General features: G+C 35.6%; 1 protein-coding gene across 1 annotated transcript in view; it reads right to left on the bottom strand.

The window, feature by feature from the left end:
• Positions 1–26,305, bottom strand: part of Hcn1 (hyperpolarization activated cyclic nucleotide gated potassium channel 1) — a 420,581-nt gene that overhangs the window by 361,874 nt on the left and 32,402 nt on the right. Inside the window, exon 2 of the mRNA XM_008832935.2 lies at positions 5,043–5,466. Within this exon, the coding sequence (XP_008831157.1) occupies positions 5,043–5,466 (424 nt within the window). The remainder of the gene's footprint in view (positions 1–5,042; positions 5,467–26,305) is intronic.

The following is a 26,305-nucleotide window of genomic DNA, read 5'->3' on the forward strand; positions in this document are numbered from 1 at the left end:
TGCCCCTCAGACATGGCCACAGGCCAGTCCAATAGAGGCAATTCCCCGATTGAGGCTCCCTCAACCCAGGTGTGTCAAGTTGACACTAAAGCTATCCAGCACAGCATCTATAGGTAAGCAGTCCTCTATAAAATACTCTGGAGTAAGAATCAATACTCATTTTAATGGACGTAGCACATAGAATACTACCATATGTGTAATAGACAGGCCTATTCTGGTTATCTGTTGTGTTTAGAACCCTGTTCCAGTATGCAACGGTACACAAGGACACACACAGGCAAAATTGGCAGTGATTCTTCCCTTTGCACGTTCATATCTGGCAAAAGGAAAGAAAATAATGTATATAACTAAGTAGCCATGAACTAAAGCATGCAGACTTGGTAGACTATCTTACTCAACATAATGTTACTGACAATAAAAACTGAATCTATCCCTGCAACAAACTTTCTAGAGATCAGCTTAAATCTGATTAGTAAAGAATCGATAGATTTTTAAAAAAATGACTTTTCAAACCAGTGCTTAACACATGAAAAATTGTAGAAGCAAAAAGAATCATCCTTTTCAGGATCTATGATAGAACTAAAAAAAAAAAAAATAGAAACTTAAAAGAATTGGTGGAAAGACAAAGTGACAATGTGAGACAAGGGTGCAGCAGAGCCTTGAAGGCCCAGCAAAGAAACACAGATTGGATGTGATAGGGATGGAGAACCCCTCGAAGTTCTAGTCTACGGAAGGCTTAGGAAAACACTGTTGTTTGCTTACAGTGACACTTAAAATTTTATATATTTCCTAAAGCATAAAAATGCTTAAAATATTTTGAATAAGATTAGGCAGATCATTTATAGCAAGAGTTAGACTCTATTTAAACAAATAACATGTTAAAACCAACCAAAACAGGAACTAAATTCTGCCTTTGCGTCCTGTGAGCTAAATATTCTTATTAATGTTGTGTTACTTATCAAAATTTATATAGAAATCTATCTAAAAAACTTCCTAACAGCCTAATATTAATTGCTAGGAAAGCACTGAAAGTGCAAGCCATCTCATTCATCTGCAGTTGTTGCTGTAAGTGTATGAGACGTTCTAAGCCACTTGCCCTCTTTTATGTATCAAATGCAATATGTCTAAAATTTACACTAGGAAGTTGGGGATATAGTAAATAAGAACTGCCAAACAATATGTTAAATAATGTAAAACCATATCCATCATACCATCATGCATTTGGCACATCTTTTACAAAGCCAATGAAGGAATGACAAATTTATCTGTGACATTAAGTCCTATAATTAGATAAGCCCTATAAAACTGAATTATTTTCTTCAAGTTTTCTTTCTTTTCTTTCTTTCCCTACTTATTTACTTATATCTTTATTTATTTTTGTGTTAGGATCTCACTACATTACCTAGAATGGCCTGGAACTCACAGTCTTCCTCCTGTCTCTGCACCCATGTAGCAGGGGTTATAGTCATGTGCATAGGGACCCTGCACAAAGTTACCAAACCCTTTTCAATTAATATATCTAAGCCTCACAAAACTTCAAGGTTAATCTCCCTTTGACAAAAAACTCTGAGATCAACATCCAGGGCACTTGAGGTTCTGAGAACCCTTCACTTTTTTAAAGTGAATAATCCCCTGTTTAAGCTCTTAATCTATTTTTATCTCTTTAATGGCTTGTGATTGTCACAAATTGTTAATAATATTCCATTTAATCTTCAGGGATTTCCTCACCATATGTGCACTTTAGGGGGGGTCATACAGAATTGTTTCCCCTGTGACAGATTATGAAATAGCAATCAGCTCTGCATCTCCTTCAAATTTGAAATGGAACAATAAGAACAGTAACCTTGCTGAATTAAGGGAATGAATTTTCAAAACCAAAATATAAAAATGAGAAAAACTCACCTATGTTCTGGAGATTATAGAAACAGCAATTTCCAGTCTGTTAAACTAAATTGCTTTAGATTTTCACATCATTTGATGTGTGTGCATGTGTGTGTGTTTGTGTGTGTGTGTGTGTGTGTGTGTGTGTGTGTGTGTGTGTTTGTATAGGCCTCTAGTGAGGAACTCTATTTTTGCACCCTAAATCATGGATCTAATAATTGGCGCATATGAGCAACTTCTCTCTTGACATCTTAACACCATGGCATTTCATAAATGAATCATCTTAATCAACTGTTTCCTTCTGTGTTACCTACTACATTTACCTTTAGGACTGCTGTAATATAAGGGGTAAATGTTAAACTTTCTCAATTTCATTCATAATATTTCTCTAATTTATCTGACTTCAGAGTTTCTTGTATTTGATTTCAACTAATCCAGGTCAGAAAAAGAAATGTATCCCTTAGGATGAATGCAGTTTCCTATATAAGGCAGCTGCTTCCCTTGTGGAAGATGATTCATTTAGAGCAGCAACAGCTTCCAAACTTCACACGTTACTTCCCCAAATTTTCTGAATTTAGCATTAGCCAGCTTGGTACTAAAACACTCAGAACTCAAAGACATGTGGGTGAACGCCTATCTTCCTCTGTACTCTTATTCCAAAACTCACAGAACTACTTCTGATTATTAATTTGTTGTATTTCTACTTGTAAACAAATCCTGGTGGCATTTATAAAAGTCAGGTAGAGATGTGCCAGTTTGGGAACTATTTAAGTTTCTTTGTGATTATAGTTTGAATCATGTAGGTGGAATAATGAATTTGTATTAAATTCTGGAGCTTGATTCCGTTTCTTCCTCTTTAATAGCAGTATTACTAACTGGTATTAAATATTAATGATATACATTATTATATGTGTATCATATAACCAAGAAAACATTATCCAACTAAATGAGCTTTTGATTCACTTATTACCAAGGTCATTTATTTATAAGAAAGATCTTGCCAACTCACAACTCTGTCCTGAATGCATGTGGTTACCGAAATCTCTCTAAGTGCATATCAGATTACATTTCACAGTAATGACGTCAGACAGTTGATGTTTTTGAATGATATCTCAACATTTTTTAAACTTTGTCTTGTTGCACAGATCTACATGCCTGTGACCACTACCAGGAACAGAGGACATCAGTGCTGAGTGGTGTCTTCTCTGACCACATGCTCTGTCATTTTATCTGATAGGATGCCATCTGTTCATCCTGCTGCCATTCTCTAGGAAAACTGGGTTAAAACTACAAGCCATTAAAAATAGTCACACTGCCTACTGTATTTTTAATTAACTGGATAACTCTATCAATGACTTTTCACAGATTTGTTAACATATTTTCAAAGCCTTGCTTTAAGAAGTAACTCTTCAGTTCTATTACATTGTACTAACCATACTCTCCATTTTGAAAAGCTCCCTATAATTTCTTAAACAAGGTATAAAATGGTGGGCTATTAAGATAGTTGGCCGAAAGAGTACAAGCTACAGTGAGACCTTAATAGCTTTGCAGATTAAGAGCCCTGGCTCTGGTGTCAGATTGCCAGGATCAGAATCTCAGCTTTACAGATTATTATCATCAGAATCTCAGCAAGTTACCTTACTGTGCTTAACTGTCCTCACCTGTAAAATGATGACAAAATCAAACTGTCTCATTAAGTTGTGGAGAAGATTCGGTGAGCTAACTCATAAAAAGAATCAAATACTGAGTCATATTAATATAATCTCCCTAAGAAATACAGTTTACAAATTACCAAGAATCATCTTGGAATGGTATTCTCAAATTAGTGAGATCTTAAAGAAAGCTTTAAGATTTGAACATCTATTTTATTTTTAGATAGTGTGGGATATGCAGAGAAAAATTACAAATGAATCCAATTTCTCAAATGTACTCATTTGATTTTATATATATCCCAGAGCCATATTTTAAGCATGATCCATTTTTATGGTTTCTCATCAGTGTATTATGCAGTGTTTTATTAATGCATGTCATTTCCTGAAATCCTGTGAATCAAAATGTCATTGACAAGCACACACAAAAACACTGCTACATCTGCCCAGAAAGCAAAGCAAATAGAACTTCCATTTTATGACTTCTTTAAAACCATAATTCATTTTTAAAAGACTAAAACGCTTTTCTCTCAGGAGTAAAGCAACAATCTAGAGTTAGTATACTGCTTTCATTAGAATGATTTAGGTGCCCTGGAGGCCTTCTTTACACTCATTCTTATGTAGACAATAAAATTCAGACTATAATTAATACAAAAAGGTGTGCTTCAAAGAAAGAAAGTTAAAAAAAAAAGGGTTAAGACACAATGTGGAAAAAAAGGAACATAAACTCCTTTGCTTTTTAATGGTATATTTAACTCAAACCTTTGGAAACTTCAGTTTGCAGAGAGCTCTTTCATTACCCCACCCACTGACTAAGAACACAAGATGCCCTATTCAGCAACAGAGGGATTTGATTGGCCAGATTCACTTCAATTTTTCTCCTGTAATTTCTGTGTATTAATTTCCCTCCTGGGTATACTGTTTTTCACTATTATGAAATGAACTAATGGTGTGAAGCTATAATAAATGACTATAGGCAAGGCACAAAAATGAGTAAAATTAGCATGCCCAAATCAAAGTCCTTATGCATGCAACTTGAAAAGATCCAAGGAGACAATGTATTTTCATCAAATATAAGTTCACTAAAATTTCAGCATCATAAGAAACATATGCTGCAGCATCTTTGGTAGCTTATGATACATTAGAGTAGCAATCACACCCTATGCATCATTGTCAACAGTGATATTTGGTATGACTTTATGAAATAAAACGACTCTTCCTAAGGAGTGGGAGAAGTTGCCTTAACCAGGATAAAAATAGGTTAATTAAAATGTGTTTGCTTAACATATATTAAATTGGCAGGATTTTTTATAGTTTTTTTTTCAGTTGACTCAAATCAAGTATTTGATCATATCTTTCAGAAATGTACCTATCACTTATGAAGCAAAAGAGAGCTCTGAAATTTTTGTACTGAAATTTCAGGTAAATAATTAAGCATACATTTACATTCCAGTAGTCATGATGAAAGTTTCATGATATAATGACTTCAAGAAAGAAAACCACGTGACTTACCTCTTCCCACTGATGTATGTATCTAATTAACCTTGACAGTCGTAATAAACGCAGGAGACTGAGAATTTTTGTAAATCTTACAATTCGAAGTGCCCTGGCTGTCTTGTAAACTTCTGAATCCATTCCTTTCTCTACAATAAGAAATATATAATCCACTGGGATTGAGGAGATGAAGTCAACCACAAACCAGCTTTTTAAATAATTCATCTTGATTATTTTAGGGTCCAGGATGATTTCAGAGCTGTCTTCATTGACAGTCCCAGTTCTAAAATTCATGATCAGGTCCAATAGGAAAACGGTATCTGATGCCACATTGAAAATAATCCATGGTGTTGTCGTTTGCTCTGTGAAGAACGTGATTCCAACCGGTATGATGACCAAATTTCCAACCATCATTATGAGCATTATTAAATCCCAATAGAACCTATAACAAATAAAATATCAGATTTTATATTATAGAAAGAAATTATTCTGTCATAAAATAGTTGCTCTTGATGTATGGTTAAATATATAACATAGATATAAATGTTTGTAACATGATTTCTTCAGTGAATGTATATTTAATTCTAACTAAAGCTAATATATTCCTAAGCTGAGGCATTATGACTATAAAGTTCTAAAAATGCAAGGCATTATGCAAATAAAATTCAAGAAAATATCTAATAAAGAAGCAAAACAATTTCCCTATATACTCAATACTAAATATAGATGAAAACAAATATCTTTAAAAACTATGTAGAGATATTTCGAAATACTTCATATGTCAACTTAGCAACCATAAAATAAGCATTAGTAGGTAGAACACTTAAAAATTTTTGATGCTAGAAATTAATCTTTAAGAGTACACATTTGGTCTACCATTGATTCTAACATGATTCTAGCTTTGCGGTATACCAAATATAAGTATTTATTCCTATTTTCTCACAATAAAACTACTTTGAGAATGATGCTGAAAATAATCAGACTCTTCAAAATATGAATCTGAAACTAACCTAAATTTTCGAGGTATATTCCTTTTTGGCTAGTTCATTGAACAGCTTCTGAAAATATACTGTACCATTTAAAAAAATAATTTAAAAAATCTGAATAATTTTGAACACGTCTATGATTACCACTTATATTTTGAAAATATTCTATCCCAACTGCATCAGTGAGTCTCAGGGGGTTAAGAGAATTTAGAATTACTTGGTAGAGACACTGGGCATGCCTGAGGGATTATCTCGGTAAGGTTAATTGAGGTAGGAAGTCTTCCCACTGTGGGTAGCACCATTCCTTGGGGTACATCTAGGACTAAATGAAAAGAAGAATAGTAAGTGAGCATCTGGGGTCCTCTGCTTCTGCATACAGAATAATGTAACCAGCTGCTTCAAGCTCCTGCTGCCAGGACTTCTCCACAATGATGCACTGCAAGTGTTAAACAAGATAAAACTTTCTCCTTTAAGTTGCTTTTGTAAGGGTATTTGATTACAATTACAACAACAGGAAATATAAATAATACATCAATTAATCTTAGAATTGGAAGAAAATAATCTATTCCAGTGTACATCACTTAAATTAATGAGAAGTGACTACAAGGTTATCTTCATCATGTCACTGACACGACAGTTAACTGATTAAGTATAGACTATTTATAGTTATCCTGGTACACATGAGCTTATAAAATTATAAATAACTAATCAGCTACAAAACTACATAATCATGAAATAGTCTCTGCAATCAAGACATCGCTAGATATTCTCTTCTGGCAATTTTATTGTATGACAAATACAAACTTTCATGATTTATAGAAGTTTCAGTTAACTAAGACACTTGGCTTCGTATTAATTTTTCTACTTAAACTGTTTGAGCTACACTTTGGTAAGGTGCACATTTGTATAAATCTTTTGAAGTTACTCCAGTATTTAGTTCAGAATGACTCCTTGGGTAAAAACTGGTAACATGAGGGAAAGAAGTACAATTGGCCCACTAGCCTCTCATTTTGGCTGCAGGATTATGTACCAATGTTCATTGTGAAGACTTTACTACTACTTCCATTAAAACTTACATATGCATTTGCAAATACATACACAAATTTCATATCTGCCATGTACTTGCAATTTGAATGAAATTATTTTCTTGTTAAAAATTCTTCTCTTGGGGCTGGAGAGATGCCCAGTGGTTAGGAGCACTGGCTGCTCTTGCAGAGGACCCGAGTTCATTCCCAGAACCCACATGGTGGCTAACAGTCATCCGTAACTCTAGTTCCAGGGAATCCAACGCCCTTTTCTGACCTTCGTGGGCATTGCATGACATGGGTTCCCTTACATACATGCAGGCAATACACATATACACATAAAATGAAAAGAAATAAAATCTAAAAGTTATTCTCTTACTTAAAATGTAAAAATGTGTCACTTAATACACTAAGGACCGAAGAGAGGTGTAGAGATGTGCAACAGCTGTTCCACAGGAAAAAAAAAAAAACCTCACTGAACTCTACAGTGAAACTGTGTGCGTTCTGTGAGGATTTATCAATTCTAGGATTACTAGTCTATGCGCTCTGTGTCATTCCTGCTCCCTTGTTGTACCACAGAGCTCCTATGATATATGTGTTTATTGGGCAACATCATACATTTTTTCCATATTTTTAATGATTAATTTTAACTGATGACTCTACAAATGTCATTTCCAATTTTTTCCTCTCTTATAAGCTTTCAAATAATCAGTATCAGCAGCCCATTAAACCCTTTGCTCATTTCGCACGCATGTCAAACAGCATCATTGAGCTCAAATTCATAATCTCCCTCCTCTATGTTTTCCTCATGCGAAGCACCTCCACATATGCTTTGCAAGGCAGAATCCTTGAAGCGATACTGGATGCCTCCAGGCTTTAAATTATTTAATACCATATTAAATAAATAAGGCTAACTGGTTCATATATATATGTATATATATATGTATATGTTACTCCATTACATGGTACTTCCTGATACCTGTAACTTTGAGGTTTGCCAGTTGTAATGATAAAATGAAAATCATAGCCATATTATAATATTCATAAACAACTATAAAATTCTTTTGAATTTTCAATTAAATACCAAATAGGGGTTACAAAGGTGGCTCAGTGGTAAGAGCAATGACTCGTCTTACAGAAGACAGAGGCTCAGTACCCAGAACCCACATGGTGGCTAACAACCATCTGTAACTCCAGTTCCAGGGGACCTGATGCCGTCTTCTGATCTCCAGGGGCATCGCACAACATGGCGCACCTATACACATACATGAAAGCAATATACTCATATACACAAAATAAAAAGTAAAAATTAAGTAAAATACAGTTTAATTTATTTATTTTCTTCTTAAAATTCCCATTGCAGATGTCCTCATTCAAAATTTCAAATCAGCTACTTAATTTGGTGATAGGTTATAAAAATTCTCTAATCATAATTTCTCTTATCTGTAAATTTTAGATTATTATGGGGCCATACATATAGGATTTAATGTATTAAGAAGACTTAATAGGCATACACAGATCACAGGGCCAGGGACATAAGAAGTTATGGCCCACAGTGCTGCTGCACCTGTAACTATTTGTTTACTCTTTCTTGCTTACCAAAAGAAATCTAGGATGCAGTCAGGAACCCATTGAGAAATACAGATATTGTTGCTTATGCCAGTAAAAAAAAATACTTTTTCTAAAGAAAAATAATAATCCATCCCTCTTAGTATATACAGATGACTAGTTTTGCCATCCTTTCTTTCTTACAGCACTAATAATCATCACATCACAGCTTTTTATCGGTAGTACTGAGGCCACAACAAATATCTCAGTATTGCTATGATGCACCATTAACTCAAACTTTTCTTTCACAGTGTCATTGACTGTATTTAAGGTATAAACACAGATCTGGTTATGTAATTCATACTCTCCCTTACCCAGCAGCAATCAGTCTCAAATAGTTCTCAGCCTAGCTCTGGCCTGCCACCTATTTCTCACCTCCCCTTTCAGCCCTTGTTTAATTGAACTGACATGGGTTCCACATGTGATGCCACCGCTGCCGCAGGCTCACATGAGCAAGCCTCCAGTGGCCTGGAAGATTTTACCTCCCTTCATGAACCAGTCCTGGCTCTTTCAATCTTATCTTTCTGCCTCCTCTTCCAGAATGGTCCCTGAGCTATGGTTGGGTAAGGTTCCTTATAGGAGTCCCATCCTACACTCTACAGTCTCTTAGTCTCTAAAACTTGACCATCTGTGGCCTTCTGTATGCATCACACTCTGATGTACAAAGAAGCCTCACTGGTGAGAGTTGAGGGATGCATTAGCCCTCTTTCTACCCCTTATTCTGCTATGGTCCATGAGCCTTTGTTGTAGAGATTCAACTGCAGATGTGTCACCTAGTACTGGACATCTCCCAGAAGTACTTCTCTGTACCTGACCAGAGGTGCAACTCTGCATTAGCCTCAATCAGTTGCAAAAGGAAGCTTCTTTGATGAGTGCTGTTTGGCATGCTTGTCACTCGAATGGAGGTCTCTTCTCTCTGGCACTGTGTTCCCTGCCAAGCAGCAACCAGGTATATACATATATATATATATATATATATTAATGTTCAGACACTATGTGCATTTCTCATAGGGTTTCTAGGCCATCACTTTCCCTCTAGGTTTCCTAGACCCCTGAGATTCATTCATCTCCACTCTTTTTTCTCCTATCTGCCTTCCCTCTTCCCTCCCTCCCTAGTCACACTGCCTTAACTCTTAATCCACATCTATTTACAGATTTGATTAACAAATTGTCATTCCTAATCACCCTCTTTCCATTTCCATCCTTACCCTTTGTTTCAAAAGTGCTATCGCTCACTTAGAATTTCTCAATGAATTTTCTATCCTTCCAGATGATTCCAAAACAACCTATCATCTATTAATCTCTCAAGTAAGTCAAAACAACCAAAGGTTGTTGTCAAGCACTGTGTTGTCAAGCTTTTTGCCCCAGCCATTTCTTCCTCAGGCAATGGTGCTCTTGCTCAGACTCTGTCCCCGTGTGTGCTGATAAATATGTACAGAAGATCTGGATTCTTCCATTCTATCTGTCCTTCTGTCCATGTACACTCTATCTACCATTCAGATCCCATTCCAACAATTAGTTGCTCCATTTTTATGTAGTTTTATTTCGTTGTTGCTGTTTTTAATATAATGTATTTTTAGAATACCTTCAGGTTCACAGCAAAATTAAGTGAGGTACAGAGAATTCTCAAATACTCTGTGCTTGCAGAATCCCATTACCAGCATCACCCAAAGATGAACATTTCTTACAATTGAAGAGCCTACAGAGGCGTGCAGCACCCAGAGTCCATACTTTTAGTGTTCACAATTAGTGTGATGCAAACATGTACTTACATAAGTAGTTTAACTTCCCTAAGCATCTTCTGAGTTCTTCTCTGCCTTTCCCCATGTCGTGACTTCTTTAAATTCCAAAGCAATGTGTATTTTCAGTGTTTCCTAATTTATTTTGCTGTTGTTACTATTTGTCTTGGTTTCTTGGGTCATAACTTACTGAATTTAAGATACTTGAAGTTCAAATTATATCTTGTCTTTTATTTATTTTCTGCTTTAATATAAATAATATCTAAGACAGCAAGTGATCCAATTATTTTATTTAAAATTCAAAAAGTACACTTCAGCAAGAAATTTAAAGAAAACATTTATAAGGCCATGAGTTTTTACTGAAATAATATGTAAATAAGTACTATAGGAAACAGAGCGATTATGAATATTATCCCGTGGCTGGAGAGATGGCTCAACAGGTAAAATCACTGGCTTCTCTTGAAGAGGACTCAGGTTCAGTTCCCAGCACATACATGATGGTTAACTCAGTCTGTAGCTCTGGTTCCAGGGGATCTAAAACCCTATTCTAGTCTTCACGGACATTGCATTACATGGGTGCATCTCATATTTGCAGGCAAACACTAATACTCATAAAATGAAAATAAATAAATTAAAAGGAATATAGTCTTAGCAGGGCATGGTGGTTCATGCCTTTAATCCCAGCACTTGGGATGCAGAGGCAGGCAGAACTCTGAGTTCTATCCCAGCCTGGTCTACATAGTGAGTTCCAGGTCAGCTGGGGCTACGGCGAAATGCAGTCTTAAGTTAGATATCCAATAAGCAAAAATAAAAGGGCTTTGGATCTGACTCCTGATTTTGACATATTATAAAATCAATCTCTGTCTTTCTACCCTGCCCTAGGGAGACAATTTATAAAAGGTCTGTTTTGCCTTTGAAGCAGATGGAGTTTAAATTCTAATTCTTCTAGATACATGATTTAGGGCAAGATGTTTAACTGGCATGAACTTTAGTTCTCTTCTATTTCAGAGGTGCCTTGAATGAGCATGTCATATAGTGGTATGTGCAAGGTGTGGCATACAGAGCTTCCTACATGGACTGGGCCCAGGAAGATGCCAAAGAAATGGATAATTCCGGGTGTACAGTATGACACCATAATCTCTTTGGTAACCTCAGTAAGATTCCATCTGTCCACCAGACTTCATATCATTGTTTCTATTATGTGTCACTTCTCTCTCTGTCCTTACAAAAAATTTCAACACCTCAAGGAAATGGATATACATATTATTATTTACAAAGTTTTATTCCTTAAAATAACTACCAGTAGTATTGATAGAGCAGAGAAGTAATAGAGGATATGGTTTTAACTAATATTAGGAATGAGTAAAAAGTAATAAAATATATCCTAAAAGTAACATATCGCATTACAGCTAATATACTTATTGCTAATAATGATGTTAGCTGACAATAAGATTATTTTTATAGATAATTTATTTTCCTGTAGAGTCCAATTTCACTACACAACTGTTTAGAAGTTAGGAATGGCGATGAAGATAAGTTCATAATATTGAGAATTTCAAATTCAACTGCATATCATTTTCTACCCACTTGCCTCACTTAAAGGTAGATAAAGACAATTCCCTTTTCCTCCCTAACAACTTCCCACTGTCCTTGAAATCCCATGACCCAGTTCCTTATGGCTTGCACTCTGGTTGCTATAATCTATCACCAGGCACCCTTTAACAAATTTTTTAAATTGTCATCATTTCCATTAAAGGTAATTGCCTTTCCAACATCATTTTCAAATACTGAATGACTGATTCTCTTCTCCATTCTATTTTGAGTGATGAAGTGAGTATTTTTCATTAAGCAGCAAAGAGAAAACATTAAATTCCTGACAATGGTATCTATTTCCTCTCTGCATAGTTGAAGTTAAATGAAGCAGTAGACCTATCCCATCAACTCACACTTGCGATTCAGATTCACTCCTAAAATAAACAGAAGATTCTGGAAATTGTTTTGATAAATTCCCATGAATTAGATTACCGATTTTATAGCTTCAGAGCCACGGTGTGATGTTTGCAGTAACTGCTCCTTGTTTCGGAATTAATGCGGCTTCAGGAGATGAATAAACATCAGTAGATGCTATAAATTCTTGTCCGTTTTATTTGAAAAATGTCTTTAAAATAACAATCAGATTATCTTTAAATATCAGTCATGAACTGTGCGTTCATATGCACCAAATTATTTGTCACAAATAAGGAATGTGGTTACTGTATTTTCTTCCCTAACCACACAATCCTCACAATCATGCTTTTTTATCTAAAACTGCTAAATTTTAAAACGCCTAATTAATTGCTCTATGATGTGGCACATGCCTTCTGAAGACAAATATAAAGTGCCTTCTCGAATTGGGTTCCTCTTCCTAGTGACCGCACTGGGGCTGCTTCCATCTATGTCTCACTAGCCAACACTAAACATTCATCTGACGTGCACAATGATCTGACGAGCTCCAAAGCTTGACTGTCACCGTTACTCATGAGAATATTCACTGCAACTGAGATAAAAGACAGACATTTAGTATGTGTTTCAAAAGTGTTTCCTTGTCTGCATCTGTTTTTTAGTCTAATGCTTTCTTTTTTCACACAGGTGAATTTATTGTTCATGGAGAGGAGAATGGGCAAATGACTCAAATATAGACGATTTGAAAAGGAAATATGCTGGATGTTTTATTCTTTCTCTCTTGGTTTTGTTTTCTTGGTTTTTTGTTTGCGTTTTTGTTTTGTTGTTTGTTTGTTTGTTTTCGCTTCTGCTTTTGTTTTTGACACAGAGTCTTATATTGATGATGCTGGCTTAGAATTAAGTATATAGTAGAGGATGCCTTTGAAATCTAGATCTCTCTGCCTCAGCCTGCTGAGTGTTGGGATTATCATCATGCCCAGCTTAGCTTTCTTAAATATATTAAAGAATTGTTAAATTTTCCAAATTGCAGGAACATTTGGCCTAACTTAAGGATCAAACTAAGTTACAGAATTTTTAAATGCAGTTCAGTAGTTTTCTAGTAAAAGAGCCACCTACCTAATGAGAACAAGTTGGATGTGTGATCCATTACTTTAAATGAATTTATGAATGGTTTAATAAAACAAGCTAATGAGACAGAAAATCAAATTTTATGAAAGTATTAAGATTTATACCAATCCTGGCAAAAATGAAGCTGTTTAATTTATCCTTTTCCTGAGGTTGTACCTCTCCTTCCTTGTGAGACTTCTGTCAGTATCAATGGCCTGAGATTTCTTCATAGACTCTCCTTCAGGCATTTTATTACTTTGTTTCCTCCTTCTTAAAACCCTTGAAATCCCTAGTTTCAATCATTTCATACCATAATGCCTTCTCACTCCTCACTCATATTTTTACATTAGCAGACACTTTTGCAGTAACTTATGGCTTTGAACTTTCTTTATCATTGGTAGGCATCAAACTGAGGACCACCATAATACATAGGCACTCCTGCACTGAGCTATAAATCTCCAACACAGTCAAAATAATCTGCCTGATAGTTTTATTTTTCTTCAATAGAATTTCTATATCCATTAGGGATACATTTAAGCATTTTTTCCCTCAATCTTTGCTGCTGAGCCTGATTTTTTATCATTTGCCCAACTCTGTTTTGTTTTGTTGTTCCTAATATAGTGCTTTTCAAATTCACCTTTTCATTTAGTTACATCACTATCGTTCTTGGTGATGGCCTTGCTTTATTGCTTTATCACATTTGATAACTAATTTTCCTATTTCTCTATACCCCAGTAAAATTGCATCCTATTTATGAACAAGAGACTCCCATATTGCTTAAAAATGAAATGCAGCTACTCAGTATCCTTGGAAGTGGGCAACAATTCTGCATCTTGAAACTGATTCCTATGTACATGATTCCCAGCTAAATTTTAAGAGCGTTGTGATATTCAGATTCCTTTTCTCTGCCATTCCCTCAATAAATGTCATCTGAGGGTTACTTTTCTTGTTTTTAAAAAAATATTTATTTAATAACCAGATACTTTTCTTGTAGCCAAAACTATTTGAAGATGATTTTTCAACTTACACTCAACCTCCTTCTCAATAACTCTCATACCATTTCCAGACCTGCTGGGTGTATCACCTGCCTGCCTCAGATGCTTGTCTTGCTTTCTCAATGCAATTCCAGATTCTGAAAACATGAAGTAGTAAATAGCAAATGCTTATAATATTGTGTCAATAATAATTTAATAAATAAAAGTAAGTCAATAAATAGTGTTTAAGTCAGGTGTGGTGGTCTGTGCCTTTAATTCACATACACTAGAGACTCCATTGCTGTAAAATGGAGACCAGACCTGTCTACATACTGAATTCCAGGTCAGCTGGGGCTACAGAGAGACTCTGTATCAAATAAATAAATAAATAAATAAATAAATAAATAAATAAATAAATCTCAAATAATGTTTCAGGTATATCAAAAGTCAATTTTCTTTACACTTAAATTTTCTAGCAAATAGTTCCCACAATCAGACTCTGAGTCAATCACATCTGTATTAAAGAGAGTTTATTATGTCATTTTAAGAGTTTACTTAACATATATGATCATTTGCTTTTTTTGGATGGTTGGAGAATAGGTTCAATACTTTTTAAGTTTATCTTTGAATGGCAGAATTATGAGACATACATCTTATGATATTTATTAATGTATATAATAACTTTTCTTAAGATTAGAGGAAGGAGGATATTACTCAACCTCAGCTCAAATGAAGACCATAACTTACATTCTCCTAACCCAAACATCTGTGTACCCCAACTTGTCACTAGTGAATTTCCTTCTATACACTTTTAATCAAAGGATGTAAAATGGAACAGAGCTCTCTGAGCACTGTCTGTCTATGCTGCAGTGTTCTGTATTTCTGATGACATGCAGATTTTTTATGAAAAGAAAAAATCCCCCATTTACAAAGAGTGAGTGAGTAGAAATAGTATATGAAATTACTCTTCATATTTAAATTTAGAATTCTTCTAAAAGCCCAATCTAAAAGTACTCTAGCTTCTGAGTATTTTGGGGGGAGGGCTTGATTTTTCAGTTTATTTTTATTAATGTTTGCATTTTAAGGATTTTACCATATTTGTTAGCTGATATCACAAAAAATACTCATTTTTAATCTGTATGTGTTCAGTCTCATTTTAAAAGTAACCATACCTGTAAAGCATCATTGAGTGATTCAAGTCATGATTTGGAAAGTCATAATTTAGCACTTTTAAGATTTTTTTTTGGTCTTTTTGAGACAGGGTCTCCCTGTAGCCCCAGTTGTCCTGGAACTTGTTATGTAGACCAGGCTGGCCTTCAACTCACAGAGATCCTCCTGCCTCTGCCTCCCGAGTGCTGGGATAAAAGGCGTGTGCCACCATACTGTTCAGCTTCCTTTCTACATAAAGTGTCATTCAATGATTAATTCTTATGCCACTCTTCACTAACACTGAAAACGTTAACAAAGTAGTATTCTAATGTTATAAAACCATACCTTCTTATACTTATAAATGTCTTATGGGTGAACAAAGTTTACTGAAACAAAAATATAAAATTTAGTATATTCTTCCTTACACTTAGAAACAATGGGAAAAAAAAAGAACTACCACTGAGATTCTGATTTAAAAAAAAATCTACTACCCCTAAAATAGTCTTTCAATCTAGTCTACAAATGAACACTGCATGTTTTTGTGGGTTTTTAAGAATATGGCCAAATGTTAAAGTGTAAACCAAAAACCATAATGAAATCTAATGAATTTGAGTCCAAATACTTTATTTTTTTCAAAATCATTTAAGTTTGTAATTTTAAACCACAGGAATAAAATTCCCTATCTGGGGAAGTCTGCATTTGTTTTGGCTCTGCTGCACTCTGAAACTGTGTACTCTTCCAGGTCCTTCATTACTTTACTTTCAAATAGATACTCCTAATCGAATTTACTAATGTAGGGAGGTAGGGATGGATCTGGAAGGAGTTTAGGGAGGAGTTTGATGCACCATCAAAATACATTGTATGAAACTTTCAAGGAATTAATAAAATATTTTTTAATGTTTTGATCGATGAAAATAAAAAATTATGTTTTAATGTTTTGATCGATGAAAATAAAAAATTATGCATTTTGTCATAAATATTTCTTGTGGAGGCATAACAAACTTTTCTGGTGCTCAGCTTTATGCATTATATTTTGAGAATATACTCACATATTAGCTCCAATCAAATACTATTTGAATACTTCTAAGTAGTTTTAATTAACCATTGAGCGAGATTTTTTTAAATTTTGATTTTTATTTGATCGATGAAAATAAAAAATTATGCATTTTGTCATAAATATTTCTTGTGGAGGCATAACAAACTTTTCTGGTGCTCAGCTTTATGCATTATATTTTGAGAATATACTCACATATTAGCTCCAATCAAATACTATTTGAATACTTCTAAGTAGTTTTAATTAACCATTGAGCGAGATTTTTTTAAATTTTGATTTTTATTTGTGATTTTTAATACTTCATTCCTTTAAGAAAAAGAAAACTCTTCATTGGTCATTTATCTTACCATTCGTTCTACAATGAATTGCAGTGCACTGAAGCATTTTATGTTTTAAAGGAAGGACCCAAAGAGCGGTGAGGCTAGTTACTTTACTGATGATACCATCCTCTGATTGACACTGAAGACACAGAAATTCACAACTGTTAATATACTTCCATCTAACCACTGTTAAATTTTGGAAATAAAGAAGGATGGCTGAATTCTTTATAGTTACAAATTATTTAAGTTTGGAGGTTTTAACTTCAGAATGGCTCTCTCTTTGCTACCAAAATTCCTTTACACTTATTTTAAAATTATAACATTTTTCTTTCTGCTGAAAATGCAATTTCACATTTCCCCCATGTTTCTTGCTCTGCAGATCCCCAAAACCCTATATCCTCCTTGCTCAGATTTAAGCCCCAACTGCTATGCAGAACTATTGAATGATTCTTCCAGTTGAGGATGTGATAAATGCTACAGGATCAATGTCCAAGAATATTAAATCCTTAAGTTATAAAATGTCAGTTTATAAGAGCTGTGAAACAATTCCAGAATCCTGATTCCTAATATACTTACAATAATCATCTCATTGAGAATACTTCACTAGCAATAAAGCATAAATAATACATGTTAAATAATGGAAACTTGAGAAGCATTGTCTCATGTGGTATTCAAGACAACAAAACAGTTAGGCAATGGAATTTAAAACTGGCAAGAAGTTAACAAGCCATCAAGTTAGAGCACTGAAGTTCCTACAGGCAAGAATGATTTGAGGGCCATGACCTAGTTTGTGCTTGTACTTCTTTCACTGTAGTTAGTGCCTGACAAGTGGTTCAAAGATTTTAGACTGTATCATAATACAAAACAAAGCAATGAACAACAAGAGCCCGCCACATTTAGTACAGAAGTAGTGGCCTTACTGCTATGTCTTCAGAAGCTATCCACAAAAGCAAATAAATATTGAGCACAATTTTTTCCTCAGGAACAGGTCCAAACCCTGTGCACAGAAGGCACCACAGTCACATTGCTGGACTGGCTTTCAGTCTCTGTGCCTCTCAGTATGGTGACAACTGAGTTTGTCGGCATGCACAGAGAATCAGTAAAACTCATCTGTCCCTGTGCCCATTTCACAGAATTTTATTTCTAAAGAAGAGGCTATGGATTAGTCTGTTCCAGAAGTATTTGAATTATTTCTACCTTAGTCTGAAAAGATATCTTGCTAATGTATTCACCAATATCTATTCAGATGTTCTAAAAGCAAAGCTCTCTTGGAAATCAAAAACCAAACTCAGTTCCAAATAGTTTCTCTAAATGTTAGCATGATGGTAACGTGAATAAGCGTTTTCACTTTCTTCTCTGAATGAGCTACTTTCCAAGCACTAAAGGAAACATGCAAATTGTTCACAAACACTGCCCTCAAGAACAGAAAAGATTTAAGACCTGTCCTTAAACAGAATACAACTCATTTTGTGCTTTTCCAAAAGAATGAAAAACTAGTCATGTGTTCAAGGTAAGTATTAGTATTAAGGAGGGACAAAGACATTATATACAATGCAGTTCCTGTGTTTGCATAGTATTTATGGCACAAATATTAATTTGGTGCTGCTTGTTAGGTTTGGCACTACCCCTTACATAATGAAGAAATGGACTCAGTCAGCACTCAAGGAGATGAGAGCTATTTATTCCTACTACCGGGAAGAAAATATTCAATAATCTTACCCAGCTGTGAACCCTGAGAACAATAAGACAGCTTGCCAAGGCATGACCACTTTTGCAGCAGTGGCATCAGGTATGGGCATAAACAACCACTTTATAATTATATTTAAAACCCATTACAGAAGTCAGAACATATGACTTGTACTGTGAACTGGACCCCAAACCCATGATTGTCTAGATCATAAGCCCTAGGCAAGAAGCTAATACTGTTACTCTGCTAAATGTCCATGATAATAAATTGCCCTCTAAGTTCTTATCTTTATACCCATAAATTAGGAAATCTCTTGTCTCATCAAAGAAGCTTCTTTTTACAGTAGATGGTGATTAATACAGAGACCTGGAACTGGTTAATGTGCAGAAAATAAGAGACTGTGGCGTGTTCAGATCTAAATGCAAAATCTAAATCATACCCTCTCCCCCAAGGCTGAGGGATCACAGCAGAAGAGGAAACAGAGAGAATGCAAGAGCCAGAAATGGACAGTTACAGCCAGACATTGTTTTCTGGACATGACAGGGGCAGTGCATACATGATTCACAGCAACTGTGACTGCATGCACAAGACCTGCAAAAGATCAAGCCATCCAAAATTCCAGCTTAGGGGAGCAGTTCATGAAGTTCCTCCTCAAGCCAAGTATATTAACAACTGTTGACTGATAGGAGTGGATGTGTAAGTTTTCTTCAGGGTTGGGATACCTAAAAGCAGCACTAAGTAGACTCAGTAGGTTTAAAAATAAATAGAAAGCACATGAATGTGGGAAAGAAAAGTAGTGAGGTGATAGAGGATTTGAAGAGGAGGGAATGGGGTGTGAATTTGACCAAAACATGTTTCATGCATTTATGAAAATTTTAAACAAAAATTATACTGATTGTGAAAAAAGATTTTTAAATAATAATTGAAAGAGTCCATGCATAATCAGATATGGAGAAAACTGTTGTAAATAAAGTTCTACTGGTGTTGTATAATCAAAGAATTAAAGATGTAGTCTAGAAAAGGCAAGCAAATGACTAATCTTTTAAAACCTGGTAAGCATTATAAGCGTAGGCAAAGGGCTGTGCTAGGGCAACAAAGTGGGGCTATCAAGTCTTTTATGGTGAACAGCAAAGGATGAATGGGATTTCATGGAATCAGTGAATGGATGTCTTACCTACATAAATACAAGAATTTGTTTGGCCCAAGGAACACCACAAATCTCACTGGAGCACCAAACTTCACATGCTGGCGTTACAAGCAGGAGGGGAAGGAGACACAAAGAAGAGTGAAAGGATTAAACGACCACAATGATGTAAGTCTGCTGGATTCCTTTCCTTTCAGTTTTGTGTTTTGATAAGCTAAAAACCAAGGCTATATCAGAAGTTTAGTCTTCATTTATTTCAAAGTTTTGTTTCTCCACTTAAAATGCATGAGCATGATAAACGGCAATTGAGAGTGACAGCAAAGAGGGGGCTGGAGAGGTAGTGCAGCAGTTAAGAACACTGACTGTTCTTGCAGAAGACCTGGGGTCAAATCCCAGCACCCACATGACAGCTAGCAACACATCCCTGTCCGTTACTCCAGTTCCATGGGATGCGACAGTCTCTTTTAACCTCCGTGGGCATTGCACAACATGGGTGCACTTACCTACATGCAGGCAATACATGCATACACATAAAAATAATAAAAAAAACTTTTAAAAAGGAGTGAAAAAAAATTTTAAAACAGTGAGAACAAAGAAAGTATCAAGCACAAAATGTTAAATCCTAGGTATAATTATAAATCTTACATTTCTGAAAATGCTTTCTTTTAAATCATCAACTTGTTTACTTTTATGTACTCTTTCATAATTTAATACACATAGATAAAGAACTGTAGTCAATTTACACCCTTTTTCCTCTCATCTCCTTCCCAGAAAGTCCCTTTACCACTTTCATGGGTTTTATTTTGATGTGTGTGACCCCCTACATTTAGAGTTGATTACCTGAGCTTGGGTGGGAGATTATTTATTCGACCAAAGGCAACTTACTAATGGCTAGACCACTGAGGAATATGATTCTCCTGACCCTATTTCAGCAAACATTAACTACTTTAGGGGTGGGTGGGCGTCATGAGCCCCTCCTCCATCCAGGGTGTGTTGTTGACCAGCCAAATCTCATGTGGATCTTACCCTGTGAGTTCATGAGTGCAATGGTCATGTCATAAACAGAAGACATCGTGTCAGTGTTTTCTTCCCTAGAGTCTGACACATATTTTTCCTGTACCTTCTTTACCTTCTTTGATGATATTTTCTGAGCCTTGGAGGTGGTGATATAAATATACTGATTAGGGCTGAGCACTCATTGAGATACTTATATGCCTCATGGTGACCCATTGTAAGTCTCCCCATTCACTGCTACCTGCTGCAAAGAGATGCTTCCCTGACCAAGGTTGAGAGAAGCACTAACCAGAAGGAAGTTTGACAACATGCCCATTTAACAGTACATCAGTGGTCTAACAGCCAAGACAATTGTGAAGTTAAAAAAAGCAAAACTGAACCTACCACCATACATAATTTAGGGTATGTTTTAGAGCCATAGTAACAAAATTGGGCATAGTAATGGCACAGACATACAAATAAATGTACCAAATAGAAGATCCAGGCACAAACCCATGCAGGTACAACCATGTGCCTTTTAACAGAAATGTCACAAACACTAGAGAATTAGAGAGCTGCTTCAACAAATGGTGTTGGGAAACCAAAATCTCTATATGTAGAAGAATGAAACTAGCTCCCACTCTCTCACCTTGCACAAAAACCAGCATAGTTATTTAACAACAGATTTTTGAGGGTAAAGATTATTCATCTTCATAGATTTAAAACATTACATGAATAATCAGGAATACTATTTCTATTTAGTCTGTTGGGGATTTTTCTTTAAAACAGTAATTTTTTAAAGAAATTATTTCATCCTTGAACTGTATTTAGATTTTCACCCACAAGCAATTGTGTATTACTGAGGAGCAGAAAGGGGGTGTATCACGGAAGAAAATGATTCTACCAAGAACATATGTTTCCAGGTCTGTAACAAACATCAAGGGTGTGTGGGCAGAGTAACATTTGCTATGGAGTATTTAAGAATTGACGACTAAGTTTCTTTAATTATGTGACAATTCACAGAATCAGTAGGGCATATTATAACAAAACTGCTGGTATAATAAGAAATTTTCTGTCACCTGCAAATGAGCCTAATAAATACCAACTCCACTTCAATCTTCATAGAAAATTCATGTATGTATGTTTTTGTATAGGTGTAAATAAAACATGTTTGTCTGCTTTCTTTTTGCCCTTCCCTTCTTAAATCAGTGGACTTTTAAATCTCATTTTCTTCAATAGAAATATAACCACAGTAGGATGATGTTCAAAAGATAATTGAACCAGGTGGTGGTGCATGCCTTTACTCCCAGCATTTGGGAGGCAGAGGCAGGCGGGTGTTTGTGAGTTCAAGGCCAGCCTGGTCTACATAGCGATTTCCAGGATAGCTGGGGCTACAAGGAGACCCTGTCTCAAAAAAAAAAAAAAAAAAAAGATAATTGTGTTTCATTCATAGGTAGAAGTTGCCCCTGTTTTGCATATAGGTCTAAAAGGCATGATTTCCACTTTCACACAACTGACTATGAGACTTTGTATCTGGTATCTTCAAAAGAGAAAAAACCAAGCAGCAGTGAAAAAGCTTGTAGAGAAAGAAACTTGAGTTTTCCTGGAGACAGTACAGAAAAGGAAGGACTCAAAGCCAGCTTGATCAGAAGTATGTGTGAAGAATAGAAGTTCCTAGGTATAATAATTTCATTGTGCTTTGGTATTACTAATTCAAACGACATTTCCAAAACCCATCTGGTATCTTGTAATGACAGTAAAGATTAGAAGGGACTCAGCCTATAGACTATGTGGATGGGCACTGAATCATTCCAGAACTGTTGGCAATTTACAACTGATATACATGGCCTACTTTGCATCCCTTCCCATCTCTATGGTGTTTTCTTTCACTCATCCTCAATCTAATCACAGATTTTTTGACAGGCTTTGCAGTTTCTTTTCTTAAATTCTTCCCCATAATTGATCTCCTAAAGGGCTTAGAGGCTCTCTGTCCCTTCTCTCCCTTCCTCACCTCCATCCTAAGTGGTTTTCCCCAGCAGAATGCCAAGGTTTCCAAGTCACAGCCACCCTTCTCCCTCCTCTCAACCTGTGTGCCACATGATCTTTAGAATGAGTTTTAACTATTAGCCCATCCAGGGACGAGCAATAGCAAGTGCAGAATTTCATTTTAGGTGAAATTGAGGAGGTGGCAATATGGGAAAGAGGTTTAGGAGATAAAACTGCTTCCTTAACCAGTTTTTGCTCAGACATTTAATTACTAATCAAAAAAAAAAAAAAACACAGATACAACTACTACGGATACATATTTATCCTTCACCTGACATTGCAAAAACATTAAGGTAGGCATAAAGTCTAATCTATCACCACTTTGTGTTATTTTACATAGGATAGCTCTTTTTTTTAATTAAAGAAAGTCTTCAACAGCACAAGTCACCTGATAGTCCCTAGAATAGCATTTGCAAATTAAATGAAGAAATAACCTCCAGACTTGCACAGGTATCCTGGTAATATAGTCCTTGTACTTTGCCTTTTATATATGTAATATTCTGTATTTTATATATACAGTGAACATCATTTAAGTCTATTTCTCCAATTACAGTGGATGTAGCAATAACAAAAATCATATATATTTCTGCTGTTAATTATATCCACAATGTTTGTCTAATAATGTCAGAAACTAGAGGGAAATCTCTAAATATCTATGAATAAATTCTGAGAGTTTCAATAAATAAAGGCACCATATTGTAATCTGAGTCTACGGGTGTTCAATAAACATTTTATTGTTTTGAGAACTTCTCAATATCATGAAAATACAAAGCAAAGATATTAATAGAACAACAGAAGGCAGCTTAGTGAGTGAAGACATTTAAAGCTAAATATCTAAGACTTGGTTAAATTAAAATTATAAAGAAATGTGAACATTCTCTGCCCATTATGAAAATTAATCCAAGATTTAGTTTGATCAGCACAACATAATTATGAGGAATAACCTTCGATCTCAGCCTGCGTGTTACCAAAAACCTCATGATATGAGTCATATGGGCACAGAGGATAGTTTTCAAATCATCAGAGGCACCTGAGGTCAGAGTTCAGGGGTATCCTTTGGCCTATAATCTTCATAGAGAGATTCATGCTGCTGTTCCTGGTAGATTGAAGCTGCTGTTCCCACCATTGTTTCTTCAAAAACATATTCAAAAGACAACTAGTTGTTTCATTGTTCATTGTTCTTATACGTCTTTTCCTTTGCATTAAATTATATGTCAGATTTTTAAAAGAAAGAAGGTTTTCTTAGACAGACAGGGAACTTCATGTTAAATGCAGACAGCTTTCCAAGAAGTTAGAGGAAAAATATTGAGTTTAGACTTCTTAAGTATTAGCACAGTGTCAAGCCAACTGTAACGTTAGGAAAATATTAGCAGAGATATTGCCATTAGCAAATTGATATCACACTACATTGTAAATTGTACATTGTAAGAAACTCCTTCCTACAATCAACATAAAATATCTGCACGTTATACAAGCATTCCTGAATACTTTGAAAATAACTCAGGAGCATCCTCCAGTAGCTGCCACCAAGATGTCCACTCAACCCTACAATTCCATTTTGTTCTGTTGCAGTTGATTTTCAAACTAATTTTTCAGACAATAGCTATATCAATATAGTTTATTCATATTTTCACAATAATCATTTTTGTTAATTTCCTCACCAGTTCCATGACACATCACAAAATCTTATTAATTATATGCTTACATATCAGAAATCTGAAGCAATTACACTGGTGCTTGACTTGGCCAAGATCACTTATAGAGTAGCATAGTAGAAAGCTGATCAGACAGTGCAGAAGTACTGGATTTGTTCAATTTGGCATTAGCAGATCTTAGAATACTGAGAAAAATCTCTTCCCTCTGTGCCTCTGTCTCCCTCGTTATAGCAAGTACATCTGGAAAATTCTAACAATCTTCTCAAATTTTATTTTCTAGGAGTTGAGTGTGTATCTGAAGAAAAAATTGAGAGAACTGATGCAACTTCCAGAACTCTGATACGACATCTGACTAGGGGAAGGCAGACGAGGAATGAAATAAAGAATTCTTTTGAGGGAAACTAAATAAGATGTGGGAGCACCTGGTTTGAGGAAAGGAAGTGGAAACAGAAAAATGTAACACTTGGTTCTTAGGCCAAAGAAGCTAGAAAATGATAATGTGAATATTCTGAAGGGAGAAAGAGGGACATAGTATGGTTCCATTTTGGAGAGGAGTTAAAATTTCCCACTCACCCAGCAAAAGATACATGACGTGTAGCATTCTAAAACTCTAAATTAACACCAGGGCAAGACAACATGTGCAGCAATCATAACACAGGTTTAAGAACTGCAACTGTAACTAACCTTCTTGGATGTTTAACAGCCATGCTTTGAGGCCTATACTAATTTGGTCAGAGGAACACAAAGGACAGTTTTGGCTCCTTGCCCTCCTAGATCAATAAGTTCCAGGGGACTATGATCATCTCTCAAAATGTCCTGTAACTGTGGTGAGTCACCTGTCTTCTTGATCAAGGAGGTCATGGAGACAACAGATGGACTAGAACCAGTGTTCAGCCTACAAAGAGGAGGGTCAACACAGTGAAAACATCTCCTCCACGCTTCCAAGCAAAGCCAGCCATGGTCAGGCAGGAACTTTGACTTACCATAGACAGAACTGGTAAAGGAAAGGAGACAGGGCCTCCTCTCAAGCCCATGTGACCCCTGAGGAATGGATCCTCAAATGACCTTAAGAGTAAAATCAATTGGTTATCCGGACCAACTGTATGGTCTTAAACACCCAAAAGGAAAGTATAACCAAAGATTAAAGGAGCAAATAATTTTTAAGAGCCCATATGTATAGCTAAAGCCTACATAACAAGACACAGTGCCAGACAGAAGATATTTTCCTTTGAGTTGTTGGCCAAGGTGGCCCAAGAAACTCCCAGATAGTAACCCAGCATAGAACTGTTAAAATGAACAGCACACCCCAATCTTATCTAAAGGAATATTGACAACTGATTGTGGCTAGATGAGGAACAGCTGATCTTCCTAAAACAAGGCTCTCTAGATAGGCTGAATAGATTCAGCAAATGGACAAGCACTGGGGAACTTCTAGGGGCGCTGATAACCCAGTGGACAGTAACAGGGATGACAAAGTATATGGACTCCTGGAGGGGGGGTGGCTATGGGAAGGTGCCATTTGGGATGAATAAGATTGTTTGGGATGTTCTGTATGATATGCATACAAAAAAATCAACAAATTAAAAAAATGAGTTATATTTGAGGAGGAAGCATAAAAATTTAGTTCATGTTAATTAGTAGAGGTGATAAACATTACCATTGAAATCTACATGATGACTTTATATCCATACTCAGATGCCAAGGATCCGAGGGTAACTGACTCTGACTAGTAATCATCAGATACATAGAGATTAAAGACACACGTGCAAACATCTAAGTGTTACTAGCATTAAAAATGTAGGAAACAGCATATTTTAAAATGAAATGGAGATCTTCTTTAAAGGGTTAAAACT

The sequence above is a fragment of the Nannospalax galili genome, unplaced genomic scaffold (genome assembly GCF_000622305.1).
Source record: "Nannospalax galili isolate Female #2095 unplaced genomic scaffold, S.galili_v1.0 scaffold235, whole genome shotgun sequence".
Classification (NCBI taxonomy): Eukaryota; Metazoa; Chordata; class Mammalia; order Rodentia; family Spalacidae; genus Nannospalax; species Nannospalax galili.